General features: G+C 37.5%; 3 protein-coding genes across 8 annotated transcripts in view; 2 read left to right on the forward strand and 1 right to left on the reverse strand.

Annotated features, from left to right (window-relative positions):
- The window catches only part of vti1a (vesicle transport through interaction with t-SNAREs 1A), a 156,134-nt gene extending 145,752 nt beyond the window's left edge, over positions 1-10,382 (reverse strand). For all 4 annotated transcript variants that reach the window (XM_084740236.1, XM_084740239.1, XM_084740235.1 and 1 more), the window contains exons 1-3: positions 10,166-10,382; positions 2,677-2,735; positions 1,770-1,880 (exon numbers count right to left, since the gene is read on the reverse strand). In XM_084740236.1, coding sequence (XP_084596362.1) covers positions 1,770-1,880; positions 2,677-2,735; positions 10,166-10,259 — 264 coding nt within the window. In that variant the 5' untranslated portion in view covers positions 10,260-10,382. The remainder of the gene's footprint in view (positions 1-1,769; positions 1,881-2,676; positions 2,736-10,165) is intronic.
- A 103-nt stretch (positions 10,383-10,485) lies between these two features.
- Positions 10,486-19,839, forward strand: zdhhc6 (zDHHC palmitoyltransferase 6). 3 transcript variants are annotated; one of them, XM_084740234.1, is made up of 11 exons: positions 10,486-10,630; positions 12,652-13,197; positions 13,347-13,438; positions 15,138-15,297; positions 15,412-15,570; positions 16,510-16,563; positions 16,833-17,000; positions 17,151-17,192; positions 18,788-18,933; positions 19,040-19,086; positions 19,177-19,839. In XM_084740234.1, exons 2-11 carry the CDS (start codon positions 12,931-12,933, stop codon positions 19,275-19,277), a joined length of 1,236 nt encoding a protein of 411 aa, XP_084596360.1. In that variant the 5' UTR covers positions 10,486-10,630; positions 12,652-12,930; the 3' UTR covers positions 19,278-19,839. The 3 variants fall into 3 exon arrangements, with proteins under 3 accessions (XP_084596360.1, XP_084596358.1, XP_084596359.1); XM_084740232.1 differs by having other exon boundaries at positions 10,487-10,630; positions 18,785-18,933; XM_084740233.1 differs by lacking the exon at positions 10,486-10,630 and adding an exon at positions 10,654-10,782 and having other exon boundaries at positions 18,785-18,933.
- An 804-nt stretch (positions 19,840-20,643) lies between these two features.
- LOC146312085 (tripartite motif-containing protein 16-like) lies at positions 20,644-22,120 on the forward strand. The gene has a single exon (XM_084741559.1). The coding sequence runs from the start codon at positions 20,792-20,794 to the stop codon at positions 22,118-22,120; it is 1,329 nt and encodes a 442-aa protein (XP_084597685.1). The 5' UTR covers positions 20,644-20,791.
- Positions 22,121-23,701: the final 1,581 nt, after the last annotated feature.

A 23,701-nucleotide genomic window follows, 5' to 3' on the forward strand; every position in this document is an offset into this window, starting at 1 on the left:
TTGCATCTATCCCAGGTCGGCCTTTTGTGAATTAATTCTAAAGATCTTAAACGTCCAATTTGGTATTTATTTCTCCAGCCCATTCTGAGGTTGTTGATTTATTTCACATCACATTTGATTTGTGGAAGGACTCCTCTGCTCTCAAGCTCAAGGTCAGCTGCATTTACACTACGGGTTTATTATGGTGTTGTGCGCACCAGCACAACAAAACTGACAAACAGAAAACAAAAACAAACAACAGATAAAATAAAAATATCATTAAAGATACATATTTTAGCAAGGTAAAGATCTGAATACAATGATTTAAAGATACTTTGGTGACTTAGGATAACAGAAAAAGCTACGAGGATAAGAAAAAAGAAGGCAAGCGATGCTGTTACATTACAGGTAATTGCTCATTTCTATCATAGTATTGATTAAGTGATATAGCTTGAGCAATATTGGGAGCCAAAAATATGGACTAAAACGAAGGGACCCACTAGACTAGGCTGTTCATTAAGCTTTGATAGAGGCTAGAGATCAAGTCAAGACATACAGTGATTTATGAATTACTAAACAAGGCCAGATTCTGCAGCAACAACACAAACACACACACAACCTGTTCTCAATAGGCATCACTTGCAAGTTCAAATACAGACTCCGAATTAACCTCAGTGGATGCACCACTGAGCTTCAGCGCAGGACTGTTTGTGTGTGAATGTGTGTGAGCACGTGTGTGAGCTAGTCTGAGTCTTAGAGAAAAAATGAATTTGGTAGAGGGGGCACACAATGGAGGTGTGTATAAACCACAAAGGATTTGAGAAGGTGACAATTTATTGTCATTTTTTACTTATTTTTTACTTGTAATAAACCTAATTGAGGATACTTTATCAGGTAAAACTGTGATCACCTGTGATTTGACATGCTGCACACTGTATTTTGTCATTTTTATGTGTTTTTTTTTTTTATTTGTATTTGTAAATTGTCACTGTCTGGTTTTGTTACCTACCTGGATTAAAATGAGCAATTTAATAATACAGCATGTTTGAATCTTGTATTTTTATACAGATGATTGTAAACATGTGTTGTCCCTATCAAATAAACAAATAAAGTACAGCTCTAAGGACCGAAACATTGTATCTTTAATAAAGTTTTTTGCAAGTAAAGACAGTGTGCAGGAGTTCTCTCGTCTCTTGCCCATGGATCTCCCTCCTACGCACCTGTCTACAACAAACTGAAGGTGCGTATGAGCCTTTCATTCTATTTTGGAGCAATACGGATTTTGAAAGTTGGACGTTAAGAGGGAATTTGCTAAATGCTAATGATGTGCATTACACAACCCTGATTCCAAAAAAAGTTGGGACGATGCATTAAGGGTAAAGAAAAACAGAATGCAAAGATTTGCAAACACTTTTGACCTATATTCAATTGAATACGGTAAAAAGACAAGACAGAAAATACTCAAAGTGATAAACTAGTGTTTTTTGAAAATATACACTCATTGTCAAGTTTTACACAGCGTCCCAGCTGTTTTAGACTTGGGGTTGGATTTATAATATTCAACTAACCATTAACAAAGATTTAGAGGATCAATATGTAGCAATTATGCACACAAAAATGAGCACTGCAGTCCAAATAGCAATCTGGAACTGCCAATTGTATATTAAATAGGTTGAAATCCTATTATCCTGTTGCCCTTAATATCTGATGACACATCATGGTCATTTTCTGATAAATTACAGTAGATATATTACAGTTTTCTTTCTTTAAGAGGTAGTTTAAGTACTTACAAAGTCTTTCTCAAGCTTCTCCATCTCTTGCTTGTAGCTCTTCAGTCGGCTGTTGTACATGGCTCGGCTCTGGATGGGGATCTCCCGCACTTCCAGGTCCATTTGCTCCAGCTAAAACCCGCAGTAAATCGCATAATGGTAAGGTATTTCAACACTTTTAGAGCACTCTTGAACAGATTCTGAAAACATAAGGCCTCCATATACTATAATAATCATATTTCTTTTAACATTTATGCATATGCTGTATTGCTGAGGTTAAAAAAAAGGTTATTATCTATGACAAAAAGCTGCAAAAGATAGAAAGTGTGACAAACTTTCCAAAATGAATAACTTCAGCTGCATTAACTTTAATACGTTCCAATGTTGATTGTAAAAAGAAAAAGCCTCCCGCTCACGTCACTCAGCTGTGATAAAAGTTGCGTCAGACGAAGGCTGTTCTGTAAATAAATGCACAATCAAATACAAGGGCTCCTTCATTGCAGCGACATGCAAGGGCCCAACAATGTCACAGTGAATGAAGTAAAAGTACATTTGATGCATGGCTAGACAGCTCTCCGTGTGGCGGATTTGGAGGAAACTAATCACTGTGACATAACAAGACAACTGCAACAACAATTTGTCTCTGTCAGGTGACTTTGCTCATTTTTAAACAGCAACATGAAGACTCCCACCTCAAGATAATGGCTTGAAATGTGTCATAGGGGTGTCACTTAAAAGCAGATTACTGGAAAGTAATCATGCGAGGAGGAAGCCTCCTTTCCGCCACGTGCATGTCTGCATGTCATGTCACCACCAGGATAATACAGGTGCTGTTGTCTGGTGCCAGTGAAAATTGTCCCCTCCCTCTTTGCACAAATTCATTATTTAGGAAATGGGAAGAGGAGAAAATTACTGATCAAAGACATACCAACTCTCTGACTTCTTCAAGCTGTTTGTCGACATTTAGAACCAGCTGTGTCTTCTCCTCTGAAAGGGAAAAAAACAGCAACATATTGATCAGCCGACAGAGGAACAGCGCTTCATGACAACAACCTAACTCCCCCGCAACGGGGGAAGAGAGGGGGAGAGAGAAAGAAAGAGACTGGGAGAAAACAACACACGAGGACACATTTGAAGATATATTTACACATTCTCTCTACACGACGAGCCAACATTTGATGTCTCTTAGTTATTGGCGTCTATGAGGCCTTTGTTGGTTTCTGTTGAGGAGCGGTGAGACACCTCGTGCCAACTCAAAGGGAAGGGAGGTGTCAGCTTTGCTCACTTGCCAGAAGTATGAGTCCCACTCAGAATGACTAACACACCGTTCTGCACCTCACCCCGTGGCTGCTCTTCCACATTACCCATTGAAACTCATTACGACTTGTGAGAGTTCCAGAGAAGCGTGTAAACCACAGTACATCCCATCGTTATTTAAGGCAGCAGCATTGCCACTTAATTTCTCTACATGTAAAAACTGGCGTTTGTTCTGAAATTAGCTCTTTGCCATGAACAGGAGCCATGAAACAAGCATTCTGAACACATTTTAATGGAGATTTTAAAAAAAAATGGGAAGACCAAAATTGACCAAAAGTTTAACAATGAAGAAAAAACGTTTGTTTTATTTACTAGGGCTGCACTATTAATCAAAAACAAGCAAAATCATTATAAGGCCAAGGACAACATTAAATCACAGAAGCTGCAATTTTTTGATTAAGGATAAATGTGTGACAAAACAGCATTATAATGAAGTACTGCAGTGTTGCAGAGATGCAGAGATGAACATAAAAATTGTGGTGAAAAAATTATCATTCCTTCTTGAATCATATTGCTCATAACATGTGGTGGGCATGTGTCATTATTTCTACATTTTAATACAATTCATAAACATATAATCACAAATTAATCAAACCAAAATGATCAGTCACAGGCCTAGTACAGAGTTTACAGTCAAAATACTTAAACAATCTTAAACTATTGATATTATTTATCAGCGATACCATCCAGCCCTAGGTACAGTTTCAGTCAGGTGTCCCGGTAAGCTATTACATGTCTCTCTATGTCCCAAATTTATGCTATATAATAATTCTATAAAGTATATACTACACACTGATTGGCTTAGTAAAATAGAAAAATAAATCTTCATACCACCACCATTTCACTCTACAGGAATGTCTTTATATGTTTAACAATGGACATCAATCAAACTGTGGGATGTCACTGCTAATTAAACCTTGCAAAGACAAAGCAAAGTGTCCGTCTTAACATTTAATACATGTAACTATTTCTGGCTGTGCAGCGCCTCCTTTTCCTGTGTTTCATTGCATTGTGAGAGAATAGTTTCTATCAACAACACACTCGAAAGAAAATCTGCATTTACTATATATACTGCGTTTTTAAGAATAGTTCCTTGTGTCTTGCACAATAACAGGGCCCTCAAATCAAAGGGGCAAAGTGGAAATCAGAAATAATTTATTTTATTATTTACATATATGCTTCTCTTACTGTGACACGTGAAAATTATGTTTGTAAAGGACTCAGGCTTCTAAATCTCTTAAGTCCTCCTGAGTCAAGACTCAGAAATGTAGCAACACTTGTGCCTACATTTAACCCAGGAGCATATGGGTATTAGTCATGAACATAGTCTCTACTTTCAGCCCAAATCATCACAACTCATAAATCCGTGCAATGCCAGACCTATCTCACACTTCATTTTAGCACTGTGCATGTGCTAAAGAAACATACAAAAAAATAAGAAGTAGACAACTTTATAAAATTGTAACTTAATAAAATAAAATTAATATGAAAGCCTATATCAGTCTTAAATCAGCCTTATACACTAATAGCATAGATGGATGGATTTCTCCACTAAGCCCTCCTTTTGCAAGTATCCTTGAAGTCTGGCAAACTGAAGCAGAACACTGTTTTAAGCATACCTAAAACTACTCATCTTAGAAGACATTATACCCTAAGAAGTGACTACTGTCTGCCAAAACAAAACAATAACATTTCAGCAGATTCAGATAATGACGATGAACAGAAAAAAGAACTATAGAAAGCACTTCAGATCTTTGGGAAAGACAGCCAATCATAGTAAATCCAGTTTGGCATCTTTTTGAGACGACTCTGTGATATCAACATGTCAGTGTTCGACTATATGAGTAGAAAAGAGGTGATCTAAAAGAGTTTTGAAAAAAGAAAGAAAGAAAAGAGGTGATCCGAGGCAGAAGGACCAATCTCAATTTTCTCTCTTAAAAACAAAAGAAGTCATTTAGAAAATCTCAACAGTGATCTATTCAAATATTTCTTTTAGATGAACACCGTTTCCAATCTATTTAATAATCATTTAAATTGAAATCAAATTTAAAGCTACTACAAGGAGATTTTAACTAGTTATGACATGGTCTCAATTTATTACTGATGCGTCTATATGACTTTAAAAAATTTAATGAGACAAGAGGATCGGCTACATACTCTTAATGCCTGCCGCTGGGTCTGAGTCTCCATGAAATTAGATAAAACAAGTCTGTGTTCACACTTTTCCACGTAGAGTTACCGTGAGTAGGAAGTTAGCCAGTTAAAAAGAAACTGGAGGAGATTTTTATTTAGATAATTTTATTTTTAATGTTATGTTTTGTGGTTATTACAGTAGAAACACTACCTCTTTTGTCCACAGGGGCCTCCAAAATAAACAAAACATGAAGTTCCTTGTAGCAGCTTTATTTTTGAGTCAATTTAAGAAACATGAGTGGAACCTTTAGCTTGATAAATGAACAGTATTTTAAATAAGTGAAATGCAAAGTCAACGATCAGTTGCCGACTATCAGTTGTGGGATAGCAATATCATAAAAAAGCTAAACCAAGATCTTCATTTCCCAGGTACCAAGGGCCAACATTACCTTTTGCCAGTCCTAAAATTCATTTTTAAAACCTGTGTCCAACCCCACAACCTACACAGTAAACAGCCAGAGGCGATCCACTGAAAGGTGAGACGGTTCTTTCTTGCTCAAACTCAGGCCGGAGTTGGAGGGATGTGAAATATGTATGGATATTTACCAAGACTACAACCTGCTGACAGACGGATGAGGAGTTTTGTACACAACAGTGAGGAAAATAAAGAAGAAGCAGGGCTTGGCAAATGTTTTTTTTACTTGAAAAAATGCTCCAAATCTGAGTTGCAATGATTGACAGGCAATCTCTTGCCATAAACACTCAAAGGTGGAAAAAAAATCACGTTCCAAGGAACAAGGCCTAACATTTCATTGTATTCTTATTCAAATATGCCTTGAACCTCAGGTTTTGGGGGATGGTAACACATAAATATACAAACACGCATTCATTTGATTGTTACATGAATGAAGACAGTCAAGGACAGTTTTTCCACATGCCCTGGCCATTATCAGCAATTGTGCACATGTGAAATAGAGAGATACAACAACAGCAATGACAAAAGGCCTTTGTCTGGAGCTATATTAATGTATTAAATAGAGGGCTGTCAAACCGCGGGAAAAATTCAGCCACTTCAGGAAGAAGAGCCAGAGGGACTTAAGAAAGGAAGAAGAAAAACCTTAATGAGAAGGAAGGGAATTGAAATTCAACTGTAAACTATTCTGTTGTTGGCAGAAGACATTGAACAACTACTTATGGTTGTAATGTGTTTCCTGGCTTTGTACATATTCATATGGGCTTACTCTGACACAGTCAACAGATGGCGAGAGGAAGCAATGTGGAATTACACTGTGGAATGGGCTGCCATGAATCTTCAAAGATGCCAATTCCGAACCAGAAATATTCAGTCAGGCGAGGTTTTGTGAGAGGCAGTGCCCTTTGAAAAACCAATGAGCGAGTCTGAGTCCAGAGAAAGAGATAAATGTTCCAAGTAGGGGTTGGAAGCTGTTTTTAGCATTCAAAACTGAAAGCAAACTAGTAGCAGTTGTCAACTAGTTGTGGACAATACAATGCAGCCAGCACCATCACATTCTCAGTAGTTCATTATATAATATCTGTGCTTGCATATATTTATTGTATATTTTTGACTTTGTGCAGTTGATGCTAAAACAAACAGTATGCCTATTTTTTTGCACAGCAAAATACCAGCTGAATTACTGTCTGTTAAATTAAGATATGCTGCAAAGAACAGCTCACTTTGTGTTTTGTAGGTATTTAAAAATGCAAACTTTGTGACTATTTTATATCCACTTCCAAATGGATTTGTATTGGTATAGGGTGTTATATGCATTGCAACAAAATGTTTGATCGTGTAAATAAGACCAGGTCTTCACACTTAAGATCAAAAAGGCTACTGTGCACAACTGTGTGATACTGACACATCGATGGTTCAGATTATGTCTGTTTGTAACATCTAGATGTAGAAGGGAAAAAAGAGTCATGTGTTTGAACGTGACAATATAACATCTGGGTAAAAATATTCTGTGACAGAACAATATTTTGAGACAATAACAGGCTGGGTATTACATGTGCATCAGCTCCACACAGAGAAAAACTTGAGGACAGTTATTTATTATGCACAGTTTGCAATATCATGTAATTACTACACTACAATCACCTGCTTGCCTGTAATACTCATTTCTCATTTGTGACCTACATATAAAGGAATATAGATAGAAGGACCAGAAATTCTGCTTAATATACAAAAGCCTGTTGCTCTGTTACAGATTAAAGCTTGTGCCACTAGGCTCCTGCCTGTAATTAAAAACCCCACATGATTGCATGAGCTTTCTCATAATCTTTACCCCATATACAAAGGGCTGTGCTTTTTGCTGCCAATTTATAAATTTGCTTAAAAATTAAAAAAAGACCCACACTTTCATGCCAATTTATTATTAACACACTATGCCTCGTGCTTTGGTTAAAAATATTCCAAACAAATATACGTTTATATTTGCCAGGCGCAGGAATTCTGAGTGGACCTCAACGCCTGTCATCAGGATGCAAGTTCAAATCAGACTGATCATCTCTGCTGCATGTCACCCCCACTTCTGTCCCATGTATTGTTCTAATACACTGTGTGTGGTCATATATTTGGCCTCATTGGACAAAAGTTTCATAATAAACTTTAAGCATAATGTAATATAAGTGGTCTGAGCGAAAACTAGCTCTATTTTCAGGCTTTTTCCATGACCCCATACTTTAACCAATTGCAGGTCAGTTACATAGCTGATAGCTGATTGCTGAGTTTCATTCCCAAAGTGTCAGTATTTCATAATCTGGGAAAAGATCAATAATATACCATCACTGATACAAAGTGTCGGTAATTTGACGAACTGGGACTGAGACAAGACAATCAACTATCATTCTCTAGAATCGCTACTGCACCTTGAACAGAAAGTTGTAAATGAAAGTAAGTAACTATACAAGATATTGTTGGCACTTTACTAGTTACTAGTACTTTGGTAATAAACTTGTATTTGTCCAACAAAACAAATAGTATACAACCTGAAACATTTGTGCCTATATCTGGCCGTCACTAAGAAAAATTCTGTTGAAAATGTGAACATGCTGCTTCTGAGCCTTTGAAATGATGTCACATGCTGTACATCAGGCACAGCCATGGGACCACAGAACCTACACTGACTGCATGTGTGTAATCCATGAGCCAAATACAAGAAGAAAAAAAATCATCCGTTAAAGCAAATCTAACAAAACAGAGTTTTAGTGTGATACGCCAAATATTGTCTTATTTGAACACTTGAATGGTCACATGGCAGCAAAAAGATGTTTGATAATGTTACATGGATCTTTCTATTTTTTATACACTAGGCTTGGGCAGTATCAATGTATTACAGTATACCAGGGAATTTAGAAATCTCAAAGGTATGTTTTTCAATACTGTCAGAACAAGCAACTGAGCTGAAGAAGATGTTGACTGGGAGTTGTGGGGATTACATTAAAGAACTAGTAAAAGAAAGACTCCTCTCTTGTTTGGAAGAATTCTGGGTTTAGTCCTGATGATAAAGGTGGGCCAGTTGACTTATTCCAACTACAAAAGGAGCCACATAATATTATTCAGCTGCCAGTTTACCACCACCACCCGAACATCTTCATCCGTTCAGTCACATATATCAAGACACTATAGTGACATCTATCAAAAGCAACTCAGCTTTTCCATTTTTCTCTTTTTAAACAAAAATACCTCATTTACAGTATACCCTTGTGAAATGTCAGGAAAGTATGAAAAACTAGATACCACCCAAGGTAATATACACTTTGAAATTTTCAGCTGTAGGGGTTGCAACCTATTCTTACAGGTATTGGGCTATATGTATGCAAAAATAACACACAGACAACTTCATTCACACCGATTAACAATTTATCATGACCAATTCACCTGATATACATGTTGCTGGAGCACTGAAAGTCTGACATAGGGCTGGGCAATATAGACAGTGGGCAAATATCACAATATGTTTGATCAAATATGTCAATATTTATATTGATATTACAACAATATTGTAGGGATGACGTTGGTGCTTTCATAAGACATTAATACAATAAGATTTTTGATAAATAATCATCAATAATATGGGTATAATGACAAAGTGGGTAAAAGGCAAATAACTGAACAGCTATAGCCATCTGGTAAGTTCAGAAAATGTCATCACTTTACTGTAATACAGCCTTTTAAACTAGTACAAGACAACACTAATGACTATCACAATATCCAAAATCTAGTCTTATATTACCATATCACTATAATACTGATATATTACCCAGCCCTTGTCTGGCCTCTTGTTGTAAGAAGACGAAGAAGAAGAAAAAAAGTTTTATTTTGATGCAGGAAACGGCTGTTGTGTTGTCAGGTGATTCCCAAACTCCAGTTTCCATGCACACAGAAGTAACACTTTGTCTTCATCATAAAAACTCTATGAAAACAAGCTGTGTTGGGTGTGTCACGGGATATCACAGTTACGCCAGTCAAATTTCACTTCTTATCCATTATTATCTGTGATTTCACATCGTATTTAGATACCAACTAAGATACAAGTGGGGTCTGTTTTCATCCTAACACTGCCATTGACAGAGGTAGTAGCCTAGAAAACTCTACATACCTTAAGTAAGTTACAAAAAACATAGAGATGCTATTTGAGACAAAGCTGCTACACATTTTACAGTGTTAGACATTTTCACACTGGCTAAATCCATTTGACATGGAGCCCAGTGAGTAAAACGTGATGTCCCCTTTTACATAAGAGTCAAGAACACGCTCGAGTTGTGTTTCACCGTTTAGTGCTATAAATTACCACAATATAAAATGATCGATTAATAAAATAACACATAAAAGAACTGCAGGCTACACCTGTTACCGTTAGTTTGCCTTGCACAGCTGAGAAATGCCAGCTAACTGATAGCTAGCTCCAGCTCAGCGGTTCAAGCTAATGCATTTAACTATGTCTTACCTCCACTTAGTTTGGGAATTCTGCCAATTTTGTTCGTTATTTCTGCTGTAATGGTCCCAAAGTCCTGCTCGTAAGTTTCAAAGTCTGAAGACATTTTGACGTTTGAGTTTAAAACAGGTGGCTTTCTGGCTGACAGTTAGCACAGAATAATAAAAACAAGGCTCGAATGGAGTTCCTTCCTTGAGTCGCAGTATAATAGGCTCGGCGAAGAACTGCGTTTCGTTTTTATTTTTCCGACAGTGAAAATGGTTGAACCCAGCGGATAGAAAATATATCTCACATTTATTTTTTACCGAACTTTAATAAATAAATCATTTTTATAGTCCTGTGATGAATGAGTAATAAAATGCTCAGATTTAAAAGTGTCGACAACAGGTGGAGGGTTGTAGTTTCTGAGACACCATGAGGAAGGTTCCTCCCTGTACACAGAAGAAAATTGAAGAAAAAAACCAAGGAAGTGGCCAGGTTGGTAATTTAAAGTGACAGTTTTTTTCTCCATTCATAAAAACTGTATGCATACGCGTACTGACAAGCATTCGTTATATCTTTAATATGCAATATAATCCCATTCGCTCCTTGTGGCGGTAATCCAGACAGCGTTTGTTTTCTCAAACTGGGTAAGCTAGCTCACTAGCTAACTGCTGTAACGTTAGCTCTTGTGCTAAACCGAATCTTTTTTCTTTTTTTTTTTTTTTGGTAAAGGAATATTCACTTATCAAAAAACATAGTGTTCTCGTTTTAACAAGAACATTCTCACTTGTTTGTTTTTTTTAACAAGATGGACAACAATTACGCTTACACATAATGTTTCAATGCAATGTTTACGAATTAGCTAGTTAGCTTGGTGACATAAGCTAATTAGTTGGGTCGCTGTTGAGCTAATGGTATCTGTTTGCATCCAGTGACTCACTTATTTAGAAATGCAGCGCTATTCACTCTGGTGGATTTGTAAGTTCCTCAGGCCTGGTACGCTTGCTCTAAAGCTACGAGCTATTAAGCTACTTGTTAAACTTCATTCATTCTGAAAGTTCCTGGTCAACAATTTTGTAGGATGGGGGTGAAGATCATGATGAGACAGTTACAAAATCAAAAAAGTGGGAAAAAATATTACGCTAGAAATAAGAGAAGGAAGGAATAAAGCGTACATTCTAACTTTATGTAACCTCATCTATGTCGATGAGGTTAGACATCAATCATTTCAGCAGCATCATTAACTACAGCCTCCAGAATGATCAGTGAGTTGAATCAACACCAACAAAAACTGAACAATATAGCCCCCATGAAGACATGTTATGTTGACTGCATTTATTTTAGGTAATGTGCTTGATAAACTAGGGATGCACAATAAATTTTGGGGCCGATAATAGCAAATGTATAGACAATTACTTTGGTTTTAGGTTTCAGTTAACAGTTATTTTCATAATAATAATAATAATAATCTTTATTTATTATTAATTAATCTGACAATTATTTTCACGTTTGATTATTATCATCATAATTTACTATCATAAATGGCAAAGAAAAGTTTGAAAAATTTGAAAAATGACTGCAGTGATTGATTATCAAAATAGTTGTCAAACTTATTGTATTTTGATCAGCTAATCAAGCTCTTAATCGACTGATTTTTGCAGCACTTATATTTAACATATTATTAGAGATGTCACAAAATCTTTTTTTTTCCCTTCGCAATACTGATTCCAATACCTGAATTTTGCATATCAGCTGATACCAGGTATTGATCCAAAACCAGTGTTTTGAAAAGCATATATTTATAGTAAAATTTTTGACAGCTGTATCCCACTACCCCTGAATGAATGTGATGTGATTGCTGTCATTGTGATATGGCCTGGCTCAGGTTAACCCCTTTGTAAAACATACACAAGTACATACAGAGAATGAAGGCCATGAGTGTGGACAGTGTCAGAGGCCTTTTTCCATACTGGTATCAGTATCAGGACAACCCTACAGATTATGTCAAAGTATTTTGAGTTCTCAGATAAAATGCTCTAGAAAAGCCAAAGTATATTTGTCAAGTTTTTTTGATGTTCTTAATTAGAAAAAATGTCAGTCAGAACTGTTCTTTGTTTTTATTATAAAAGTGATGTCAGTAAGATTTGGTGAAGTCAAAGCTATGGAATATTAAATCATCTTTGTTCACTGCATCTAAGTCTTTTTTACCCTCAGGTGTGTCAAAACTACAGGTTATAAGAACTTGTTTTCAAAATTCAAAATGTCAAACTGAAAAAACATTCCATATCACCCATCCCTATAATAATCGGTCAACAGAGTGCGTATAAAATACAACAAATGTGGTGTATTTACATACATTCATGTATACGGAGAAGGCTCAAGTTCAACAAGATTTGTCTGTCTATTGATATGTGGAGGTAATAAACCATTGATAACGACAGGAGTTTGACAGTTGACATAGTAACTTATCTTACTTAAAATTGACATTAAGCATTCTCTCTCTCTCTGTCTCTTAGATGGGGAATTTGAGTCTGTCCCAAAGATAGTGTGCTCCAAAGATTGGCGGGAGAGGATGCTGCTCTTTGCCGGTGCAAGGAACAATGGGACACAGAGAGCCCCAGTGACCCAAGACCAATCCAGTTGCTGGGTACTCAGAAGACGAGAAAAAATATGTGCGTCATCTGCACCGCTGACTTTGCGAGATAGCAGAGGAAAAAAGTAACACATTGAAGTTGGGTCAAGACGTTTCAGGAACTCGACAGCCAAAATACTCGTACTAACCGTGTGCAGAAAAGATGAACTTCTTGTCAACCTTTGTGACATTTGAGAACCTCCATGAGGTTCGGAGATTGTGCCACTGGGGTCCAGTCATAGCCCTGTCTGTCATTGCTATATGCTCCACCATGGCAGTTCTGGACTCCATTATCTGGTACTGGCCGCTCGATACTACAGGAGGCAGCATTAACTTCATCATGCTCATCAACTGGACTGTCCTCATCCTCTACAACTACTTCAACGCCATGTTTGTTGGACCTGGATACATCCCTCTCGGTTGGAAACCAGTAAGGATCTTCAGTTAGGATAAAGGCTTTTGACATTTCTTACTGGTGTTTAAAGAATCAACTTGGCACCATGCCTGCAGAGTGAAATTATTTAATCATAGAACAAGTGTTACATCATACATTTGACTTATTTGTTTGTCCTTAAACAGGAGAATCAACAGGATACCCAGTACCTGCAGTACTGCAGAGTGTGCCAAGGGTACAAGGCCCCCAGATCTCACCATTGTCGCAAGTGCAACAGGTATTTACATTTATTACCATGTCACCTGTGAGAGACTGGCTTGTGATCTGAAGGAAATAAAAGAGCACAGGGAGCTACTATAACTTAAAAAGTGTTGTCACAATACTGTACCATGAAACATTGGTACAATAGTTTGAAAAATGTTGATATTCACTGCCATTTTTGATACCATGGGAAAAAATGTACATAACAGTGGAATACAATGTTAGATTTTTCTTAAAATAAATATAACCACAATTATTCAACCGGAGCAAATGAGACAAGTGACAAAAAGAAAACAGCACTGTGAGTAAGTGAGAGGAGGTAGAGCTATGTGGACACTGCAATAGTCTGTAGTCCTTTTGACATAGAGATTCTGTAATATAATGTCGCAACAAAGGCTTGCCTGTACACCGCCTTCGTGTTTTTACACTGAACCAAGTGAATTTATACAGCGTGCTATGGAATCAATTAACCTCATGGATTTATAACATGAAGCTTTTTGTGTGCCTGGATAAACAGGGCATCGCTTCTGCAATAGATAAGTTAAATAGTCCTCTCATTTCTCTCCGACTCTGCTTGAACACAGCTAAGAAATACGTGGAATAAGTACGTAATTCAACAGAAACAGTAGTGAACATGTAATTCAACAGCCTGATGGTGTGCCTAATGCCACTGGGAAGAAAGTTGACTCAACATTGAGGGTATAAAATTTAAGATTTTTATGTAAAGATAGATATAACGAGGCTATAACATGACAACATAGCAAATGAGACTAATGATGCGAGTCATGAGAAGAAGACAGCACTGTGGATAAGTGAGAGGAGGCGGGACTATGTAGGCACTGCAGAAGTGTGTGTCAACTCACTGTCACAGAGTACTGATACCGTGTGTACGCGGTTCATATATGTTATTTCCATCCAAGCAGTGCTATAAGGTCTCTGTGCAGCCGCTGAAGTGGTGCATCACATAATTTAAACTCAACAAAAATCTAAACGCAACACTTTTGTTTTTGCTCCCATTTTTCATGAGTTGAAGCAAAAGGTCTAAGACTTCTTCTATGCACACAAAAGGTTTATTTCTCTCAAAGTGTGCAACAGATTTGTTCAAATCTATGTTAGTGAGCACTTCTTCTTTGCTAAGATAATCCATCCACCTGACAGGTGTGACATATAGAGATGCTGATTAAAGCACGATTATTGCACAGATGTGTCTTTGACTCGTCTCAATAAAAGGTGGAATTTTATCTCGAAATTTGACATTTATTAGGCACTTAACTGTGGCTATTTGATATAGGGCTACAAATACCTTTTTTCCCCAGAAGGGAAAAGTCATCAATTGCCCTACTCCGCCTCTGACTAGCTAATACTCACTGCCTTTGTTGTTTGGGCCAGAGGAGTGATTGGTTCCAGTTTGGGTAAAATATTAGGGTCAGCAAATAATCATAAGCTGAAGAAAAAGTCTTATTTTTTTCTTTCATTCTTATTTTACTTCAACTCTTGAAAAATGGGAGCAAAAACATAAGTGTTGCGTTTATATTTTTGCTGAGTATATTTATGTGATATTAAATAGATTAACATCACAGGCATATGATGTTAATCTATTTTTTGGAAAATAAAGATGCAGTGTGACTTGCTGATGAACTTGTCACTCTATGTCCTCCCAAACAACCAGTCAGTTCCCCCAGCACTCCTCTCCTCCTCTGCCTCCCCTCCCCCAGGTGCGTGATGAAGATGGACCACCACTGCCCTTGGATCAACAACTGCTGCGGCCACCTGAACCACGCCTACTTCACCAGCTTCCTGCTGCTGGCTCCACTGGGCTGCTCACACGCTGCCATCATCTTCATTATGACCATGTACACACAGTTGTATGAGAGGGTCGGTAGTCTTCTTACCCCACTACACCGCGCTTTTGATGACCTATTATCATCAAATTTATTATTTTATCAATTACCACACATGTAAATCTGTTTTCTTTTCCCCTTGCTGCAGATATCATTTGGCTGGAGCACTGTGAAGATTGACATGAGTGCTGTCCGTCAGTTCCAGCCCCTCATGCCCTTCAGTGTGCCCGCCTTTGCTGCCACACTCTTTGCCTTAGGCTTGGCACTGGGCACCACTATTGCTGTCGGCATGCTTTTCTTCATACAAGTAAGTTTCTCTTAAGGTTTCCTCTGGGTGTACAATTTAAACATTAATATATTAGCATTAACCTTGCAAAGCCAGACTACCTGTGAGCTCAGTTTTCACTAGAACACAAAAGTAGTTTGTAAAACATCTGGTGAAAATCTGGCTGATCAGCATATTATGACAAGTATGTAGACAATGATGTAACTTGCTGCCTTCTCTCAAAATTCTCATAACTCACATAGAAATATTTAATTTAGTCTGTCAAATGTAAAAATGTAGCAAATACATGACTTGTACCTATTCATTCTGATTTTCTTGCAAACGCTGCAAGAGAGAAAATGTAAACACAGTATAGATGTGAAGTAAAATTAATAAAGATAGAGAATGTGTCACAATAAAACAATAAAACAATAAAACGTTGATTAATACATGTGAGAGATTTTTTTTTTTTTTTTTTAAATGATCGAAATGAGAGCTGCCCTAATAAAATCCTTGGAGAGATTGGCAAGGCAGGAGTGAAGCAAAAATTGAAATTCCAGTTAACATTTTAGATTAATCAAATAGTATATCAAATAGTCTATTATTCAATTATTCACCATTTTGATAACTGATAAATCCCTTTGAGTAAATGTTTAGCTTCTTCAGTGTAAATATTTTCTGGTTTCTTTACTCTTCTATGACAGTAAAGTGAATGCCTGTGTTGTGGACAAAACAAGACATATGAGGATATCATCTTGGGCTTTGAGAAACATTTTTCACCATTTTCTGACATTTTAAAGACCAAACAACCGATTGATTTATTGAGAAAATAACCAACAGGTTAATCAACAATGAAAATATTTGTTAGCTGCATCCCTATTCAGGCTGCATATCAAGGAGAATTCAGTGATGCAGTAATAAAGTCATTTGTCAAAGAAAATATAGGTTGATTCTGATAATGAAATCCTTTGTCCTTTTCAGATGAAAGTCATCCTTCGAAATAAGACCTCGATCGAGTCCTGGATCGAGGAAAAGGTCAGGATGTGTCTTTGATTTCAAGTGTCTTTGTTTTGTGATGACATTTTTTGTGATTTTATTGTTTGATCTACAAACAGTAATGTAGGACGTCAAAGTGCTTTTTTATTCATACACTAACCTTAAGATTTTCTTAGTCCTTTTATAACTAATGCACGCAAGTTCCAGGATCACCTTTGTTGATTACAGAAACTTGACACCACCACACCCATCCAACCCCACTGTCACACACACACACACACACACACTCCCTGTGTCTTTTCCACCAGGCCAAAGACAGAATACAGCACTACCAAACAGGGGAGGAATTCATCTTCCCGTACGACCTCGGCAGCCGCTGGCTTAACTTCAAGCAAGTCTTCACGTGGTCAGGGACGCCCAGGGGTGATGGCCTTGAATGGCCAGTCCATCCCAAGTGTCACCAGCACACCTTAACTGTAGGTTCAGTTTGTTTGAGTTGGATTAATGCATGCAGTGCCGTTTTTGATTTGATCATCTTTAATTTGTTGAATGTATAAAAGCAGTTATGGCAGTATGGATTATAATAATTACTGTTACATTACATCGTCTTATTCCTTTTTGAACAGATTGAGCAACTGAAGCAGAAAGCTGATAAGCGAGTGAGGAGTGTAAGTACCTGCCAAATCAACCAGAGTGGTTAGACTGACTTTATTAATAGTTTCATGATGTTGAGAATATTATGCAACTGTCAGTCCACATGAGCGCTTGTTCTTTCTGTCTCTATCTCTGTCTCTCACTGCAGCAACTCAGAGTCTGAATCACACTTTACCTTAAAAAGACACCTCCTAGTTCCAAATCTGCGCTCCGGCTGGTCTGGGTCATACACTTTAGGGTTGATTGGATTTTCAATTGTATATAAAGAAAAAATCCCATTATGCGAACTGTGAATATTTCATTTCCTCACATGGAAAAAATGTGGCAGGGGGTCGTTATAGTGCGCTTCAGCAGCACACCTGCTTCTGTCATGTAATCAAGGGTGGCGAATTAGTATCGGTCAAATGATGATAGAATATGAGTGGCTGGCAGATTTCAGACAAACACTAATGATGATAGTGATGATGAATTGTGAATTTGAACATTAATCCGTTAGTGGCTGGTAGATGCTCACATTTTAATGAGTTAATTTCCAACCCTGTGACACCTATCAGCTGTGTGCTTCAGATCAGACTGGAGAGGTAAGCACTCAAGTACAAGGTGGGTGAGTACGTGCTCAGAAATCACACATTTTATATTTTGATAATTAGATGTTTCCTTACTGGAAATTACATAAAACACAGGCAACAGCAAGTAGGTTGTTATTAGTGAGGGGCAGTTACCGGCTCCCTGGTGATCTCCCTCCAGCCAGCTGCCACATCATTTGACTTTTTCTGCTTGAATAAGAAGGTGTCGTGCAGATAACTCCTTATTTTAACAAAACGAATCAACGGTTTTGCAGCACTTTCAAAACAAGTGATGGGATTAAATAGAAACAGGGCGTGCAAAAAAAGATCAGCTCAAAACGTTGCTCACAGTGAGTTCGGACATTAAAGAAATTATGCTGTTTTTTCACTGACGCTCGCTTATGTTGCATTTAGTTAGGACAAGGTGTAAGCTTGTGATATGCTGGGTTGTCTGCTTTCAAAGACAAATTTTAGGTGGGTGCCAAAAGTTATTGTCTTTCAACTTAAGGAAACACTTTTGAGGTTGTATGTTCTGACAACATCACAACCACCACAGATGTCAGATTAAAAAAAGATCATGTTTAGCACTAAGTTACACTTGCCGTTAACATCTTACTGTGAGCTCAGTAATTCTGTTATGCAGTAACATTTGTTTCTATGGTGAAAAATGTCAACAGATCTAATGCTAACTTATCAATACAATGGTTAACATTATTTACATTCTTCACAAACAGTCACAGATTCTGAGCCTCCTGTTATAATATTATTTAGTTAGAAACAAATGATAAAACAGCTATCATGATTATTGAAACGGTAAAATGACACACTGATCCCAGAATTCTGTGGGAGAACTTATTAGCGCTGCTATTTAAATAGCAATCACTGTTGTCATACTGCTGTAGAAGAAAGTCTCTTATTTTCTTTCAGCTCTTTATGTTATAAAACTCAACAGATGTTATAAACACATGCCTGTATCTTGTCTGAATTTAGGTTGTGGTCATAACAGTAGAATAACCAGATATCTCGTCTGCCTCGGCCAGCAGGTCCAGTACCGGGCGGTGGAGGACTATAATGGAGCTTGCTGCCCCCTGAGCAAAGGTCTCCAAACCTTTTTCAGAACCCCCTGCACTGAGGAGCCCAGGATCCCCCTCAGCAAAGGGGACACCATCCTGGCCACTCGTGGCACCAAGTGAGTTCATTCAGGCTGACCAAAAACCTTTGTTTAAACAGCTGATTAAGGATTTATTTTGAATCCAGGCGTAATGAACCAAAACAAATATGGTTTTTCTCTGTAGATGGTGGATGTATGGAGACAAAGCTTTGAGCGAGGAGCAAGTAAGAGGTGAGATTAGATGCTTTTTCTGCAGCTTAAGTTATGTTTTTAAATTCACTGTAACAAACGTGTAAGGGTGTCCTTTTTTTCTGTCTTTAGCGGGAGAGCGAGTGCGGGGATGGTTTCCAAGGCGATGTGTGGAGAAGTGCCATTATGACACAGCTGCCAGTGATAGCACCAGCGATAAGAAAGTAAATTAATATATTTGAACAGGCTTTATGTAGAGCAGGGGAGTTAAACTGAACAAAAGGTGCGTGTCCGTGTTCATAAACATGCATCCACTGAAGATGTCATGCCTGATGCTGCAGGCTAACCATCAAGAATTTCATACTTTGATTAAAATTTCTCACACATTTCAAAACCAACTTGAATTTTTCTAAAGGCAACATCTTTCTCTAAGTCTTACTGAGCAACTTTGCTGTCAAATAATGTCTTGAAGAGGGACTGGTCCTGTGGGTTCAGTTTGACTCCTCTGACCAACAGTAAAACCCAGCAAGAGTCTTAATTTCCAAGAATTGCCACCAGGCTTTAACGTGACTGCATTGTGATTACATGACTTTTTACTTGAATCTGTTGTTTTTACTTGTGTTGATGTCCTTTTTTGCTAATTATGCAATGCCTCTGCCCAGCTAACCCCGGGGCTTCGTCATGCAACTCTTTCTACAGTATGAAGATAACACTTAATTTCTTTTTATTATTTTTGTAAAAACAAATTGTTGGCCTCAAAGTATGAATTGAAAATTAAAAAATCTTCCGCAAGGGTTGTTTGCCTCTTTCTTTGTGATTGCCAAGAATTCTATTGTTTTAATAAATATTAAGTGCCTTGGGCTCAATGCAACAGTAACTCTATATTTGTCTAGGATGCAGTGGATTTATCCTTACCTAATTTTGAAGTAATGCCATTTCTTTTCTTACATATTCACATATACATTAATTGGCAATTAGATATTACCTGCTTTATTTAGAAATTAATTGTAGGAAAATGCATATTTACATATCTTGGGCTCCCCTATTTAGCTTTCATTAATTTAAATGTATAATATAAATAATAAAACTAAATATAAAGCTTATGTACAAATGCATTGTATATTTATCACGTGGCTGGATGTAGACCAAAATAAATTACTTTTTATCATTTATCAATTATATGTTGATGATAAAATTCATAGTAATACAAATATGAAAAACATTCTTTCATATTCATGACACCAACTTAACTGCAAATGTACCTCACATTATTAAATAATGTTTTATTACATAATTAGAATTTCATTTCTGTTACAACAGGGATTCATTTATCTGGCTGTATATATCTGAAATATTATTATCAATAAAAAGAACTGAATAATAAGGCAACTTGGTAATCTCATTTTTAGAAGTTTACCTCCTATAACCTGAAGGTACCAGTGTTTTGAGAAATGAGATCTGCAACAAGTTTTAAATGGAGTGTCTTTATAAAGCCGCTCCATAGAATGTGTCAGAGCCTGATAAGCCCTCCGTCTTCCTGCTCTCAAACACAACAAGCTCCACCCCGTCTGTTTGTTTCCTTGTTCCCTCCCCTTCAGATCTACAGTTTGAGGATGGGTGTAATCAATATGTGGTGAAGAGCTGACAGGCCACACTCACTGCAGAAACACATGTTTAGATCAGAGGTGAAACTAGTTTCAGTTATAAGAAAGTGAAACTCAGACAGTCATTGCCACTGAGAGGTGAAATGGCGCAGAAAAGTGTTCAGCTGGACCGGGAGGCCTTTTCTTGTTCGATCTGTCTGGATCTACTGAAGAATCCTGTGACTATTCACTGTGGGCACAGCTACTGCATGAACTGTATTAAAAGCTTCTGGGATGAAGAGGATGGAAAGCAAATCTACAGCTGCCCTCAGTGTAGGCAGACATTCACACCGAGGCCTGTCCTGGTGAAAAGCACCATGTTAGCAGTTTTAGTGGAGGAAATGAAGAAGACTGGACTGCAAGCTGCTCCTGCTGATCACTGCTATGCTGGACCTGAGGATGTGCCCTGTGATGTCTGTACTGGGAGAAAACTGAAAGCCCTCAAATCCTGTCTGGTCTGTCTGGTCTCTTACTGTGACAAACACATCCAGCCTCATTATGAATCAACTGCATTTGAAAAACACAAGCTGGTGGATCCCTCCAAGAAGCTCCAGGAGAACATCTGCTCTCGTCATGATGAGGTAATGAAGATGTTCTGTCGTACTGATCAGCAGTGTATCTGTTATCTCTGCTCTGTGGATGAACATAAAGGCCATGATACAGTCTCAGTTGCAGCAGAAAGGGCTGAGAGGCAGAGAGAGCTTGAGGTTATTCAGCAAAAAATTCAGCAAAGAATCCAGGACAAAGACAAAGATGTGAAGGTGCTTCAACAGGAGGTGGAAGCCATCAACCGCTCTGCTGATAAAGCGGTGGAGGACAGTGAGAAGATCTTCGCTGAGCTGATCCATCTCATTGTGAAAAGGAGCTCTGATGTGAAGCAGCAGGTCAGATCCCAGCAGAAAACTGAAGTGAGTCGAGTCAAAGAGCTTCAGGAGAAGCTGGAGCGGGAGATCACTGAGCTGAAGAGGAAAGATGCTGAGCTGGAGAAGGTCTCACAGACAGAGGATCATAACGATTTTCTACACAACTACCCCTCACTGTCACAGCTCGATGAACCTACAGACTCACCCACCATCAATGTCCGTCCTCTGAGGTACTTTGAGGATGTGACAGTGGCTGTGTCAGAGGTCAGAGATAAACTACAGGATGTTCTGAGTGAGACTTGGAAAAACATCTCACTGAGAGTGACTGAAGTGGATGTTCTTCTGTCACAACCACAGTCCAGGACCAGACCTGGAGTCGTAAAAAAATATCCATATAAAATCACACAGGATCTAAATGCAGCAAAGCCAAGGCTGTTATTTCCTGAGGAGAACAGAGAAACATTTGTAAGGCAAGAAGAGTCTCATTCTCAACGCCCAGAAAGAATCAGAAGATCTGTCTGGGATCAGAGTAGACGTAGGTCAGCGTGGAGGAGTTTATTAGAAGAATAAGAGTAGAGCAAGGAGCCCAAATAAATGTGGACTGGGCCTCAATGACAAATCACAATAATATCCCAACTCAGGTCTCAAGTCCCCATTCCTCCAGAATAGAAGTGTGCCTGGATCACAGTGCAGGTATTCTGTTCATCTTCAGCATCTCTAAAACCATGAGTTTCCTCCACAGAGTCCAGACCAGTCCAGTCCAAACTGCATTCACTCATCCTCTCTTTACTGGACTTTGGTTTGATTACCCTTTTCTACACCTCATAGATTAACTATGCTGAGTTCTGTAAACTTAAATAGAAGTAATTTAAGGGACAGTGGGTTTATCTTATTTTGTTTCCATGTTTTTTGCTGAGAGCTGATTGTTGTGGCTTTTCTTCACCTGTCGAACATTACAGGTGATACTTTGACACTTTCTCATTTGTTCCTCTGTAAATGTTTCTGTAAATCCATGTCTGTTTAGCCATGCAGGCTATCAATACTCATAATGATTTTAGTTTACCTGAATTGACATTTATCTGCATGAAAACTTAAAGTCAGTAATGAACTCCAACAGACTCATTAAGGGAAAATATTTTAACTTCACACTTCACAAGAACAAGCAATAATATTGACTGTGAAGCAAGTTAGAGTTGTGCATCAAATTTTTACTTTAGTAATAGTATGTAAGTATTATCAGGAAAATGTACTTAAAGTGTCAACTCATTGTACAATAAAATGCTAAGTGTTTTAAAATGATATATGATGTTTTTGATTAATATTACTACTGTTTTAATGTGTATGTTGCATTTTACTGTTCTAGATGTTTGAGAAAGGTTGTGCTAATTTGAATTATTGATTGTAATGTTAAACAATTTAATCTACATCAATGTCTCATATTCTATAAGATCATCATGTTTATAACATCACTGTCCTGAGAATAAGGTTGTCAAAAGTATCAATATTTCAATACTTTTTCAATACTGCATGTTTAAAACTATACAATATAAATTATACAATTATTACATTACCAAAAGTACTGAAAAGAACTTAATTCTTTATTGTCCAGTCTGAAAATTTTGGCTTGCAGCAAAAACGACTTATACACTTTATTCTTAAAATACATAATTTCATATGCAAGTTTGTTCTCAAAGCTAACATATTTTTACCAAAAAAAGTCTACAACAATAAGCCTGATTACAGTCTCTGGCTAAATACAAATGACTCATCATCATCATCATGTGCCAGGAGCCAAACTCTGCAGGAAAACCACTTCGGTGTTGCTGGACTGAGGCCAGACTGGATGTTACAGTGACTCACTATAACCTCTTGAAGTACAAAGAGGTATTTTCAAGACAGGACAGGGCAATGATAGCAGATTAGCATATTAATTTTGATTAATTTTTGAATGTATTAAACTACAATCTTACATATTGAGCCTTTAAAGTCAAACCCATATATTGATGCTACCAAATGCCAAAAATGTTTTTGCTTTTCAAATTACAAATTACTTGTGCTTTGATTAAATCATTTTCTCATATCTGTATTTTGTGCTCTATTCTGTTCAAGTATTTCTAATTTGTAACAAGATATTTTTTGATGTAGCCTATT

This window comes from Lutjanus erythropterus, chromosome 17 (genome assembly GCF_056507025.1).
Source record: "Lutjanus erythropterus isolate fLutEry1 chromosome 17, fLutEry1.hap2, whole genome shotgun sequence".
NCBI classification, from domain to species: Eukaryota; Metazoa; Chordata; class Actinopteri; order Lutjaniformes; family Lutjanidae; genus Lutjanus; species Lutjanus erythropterus.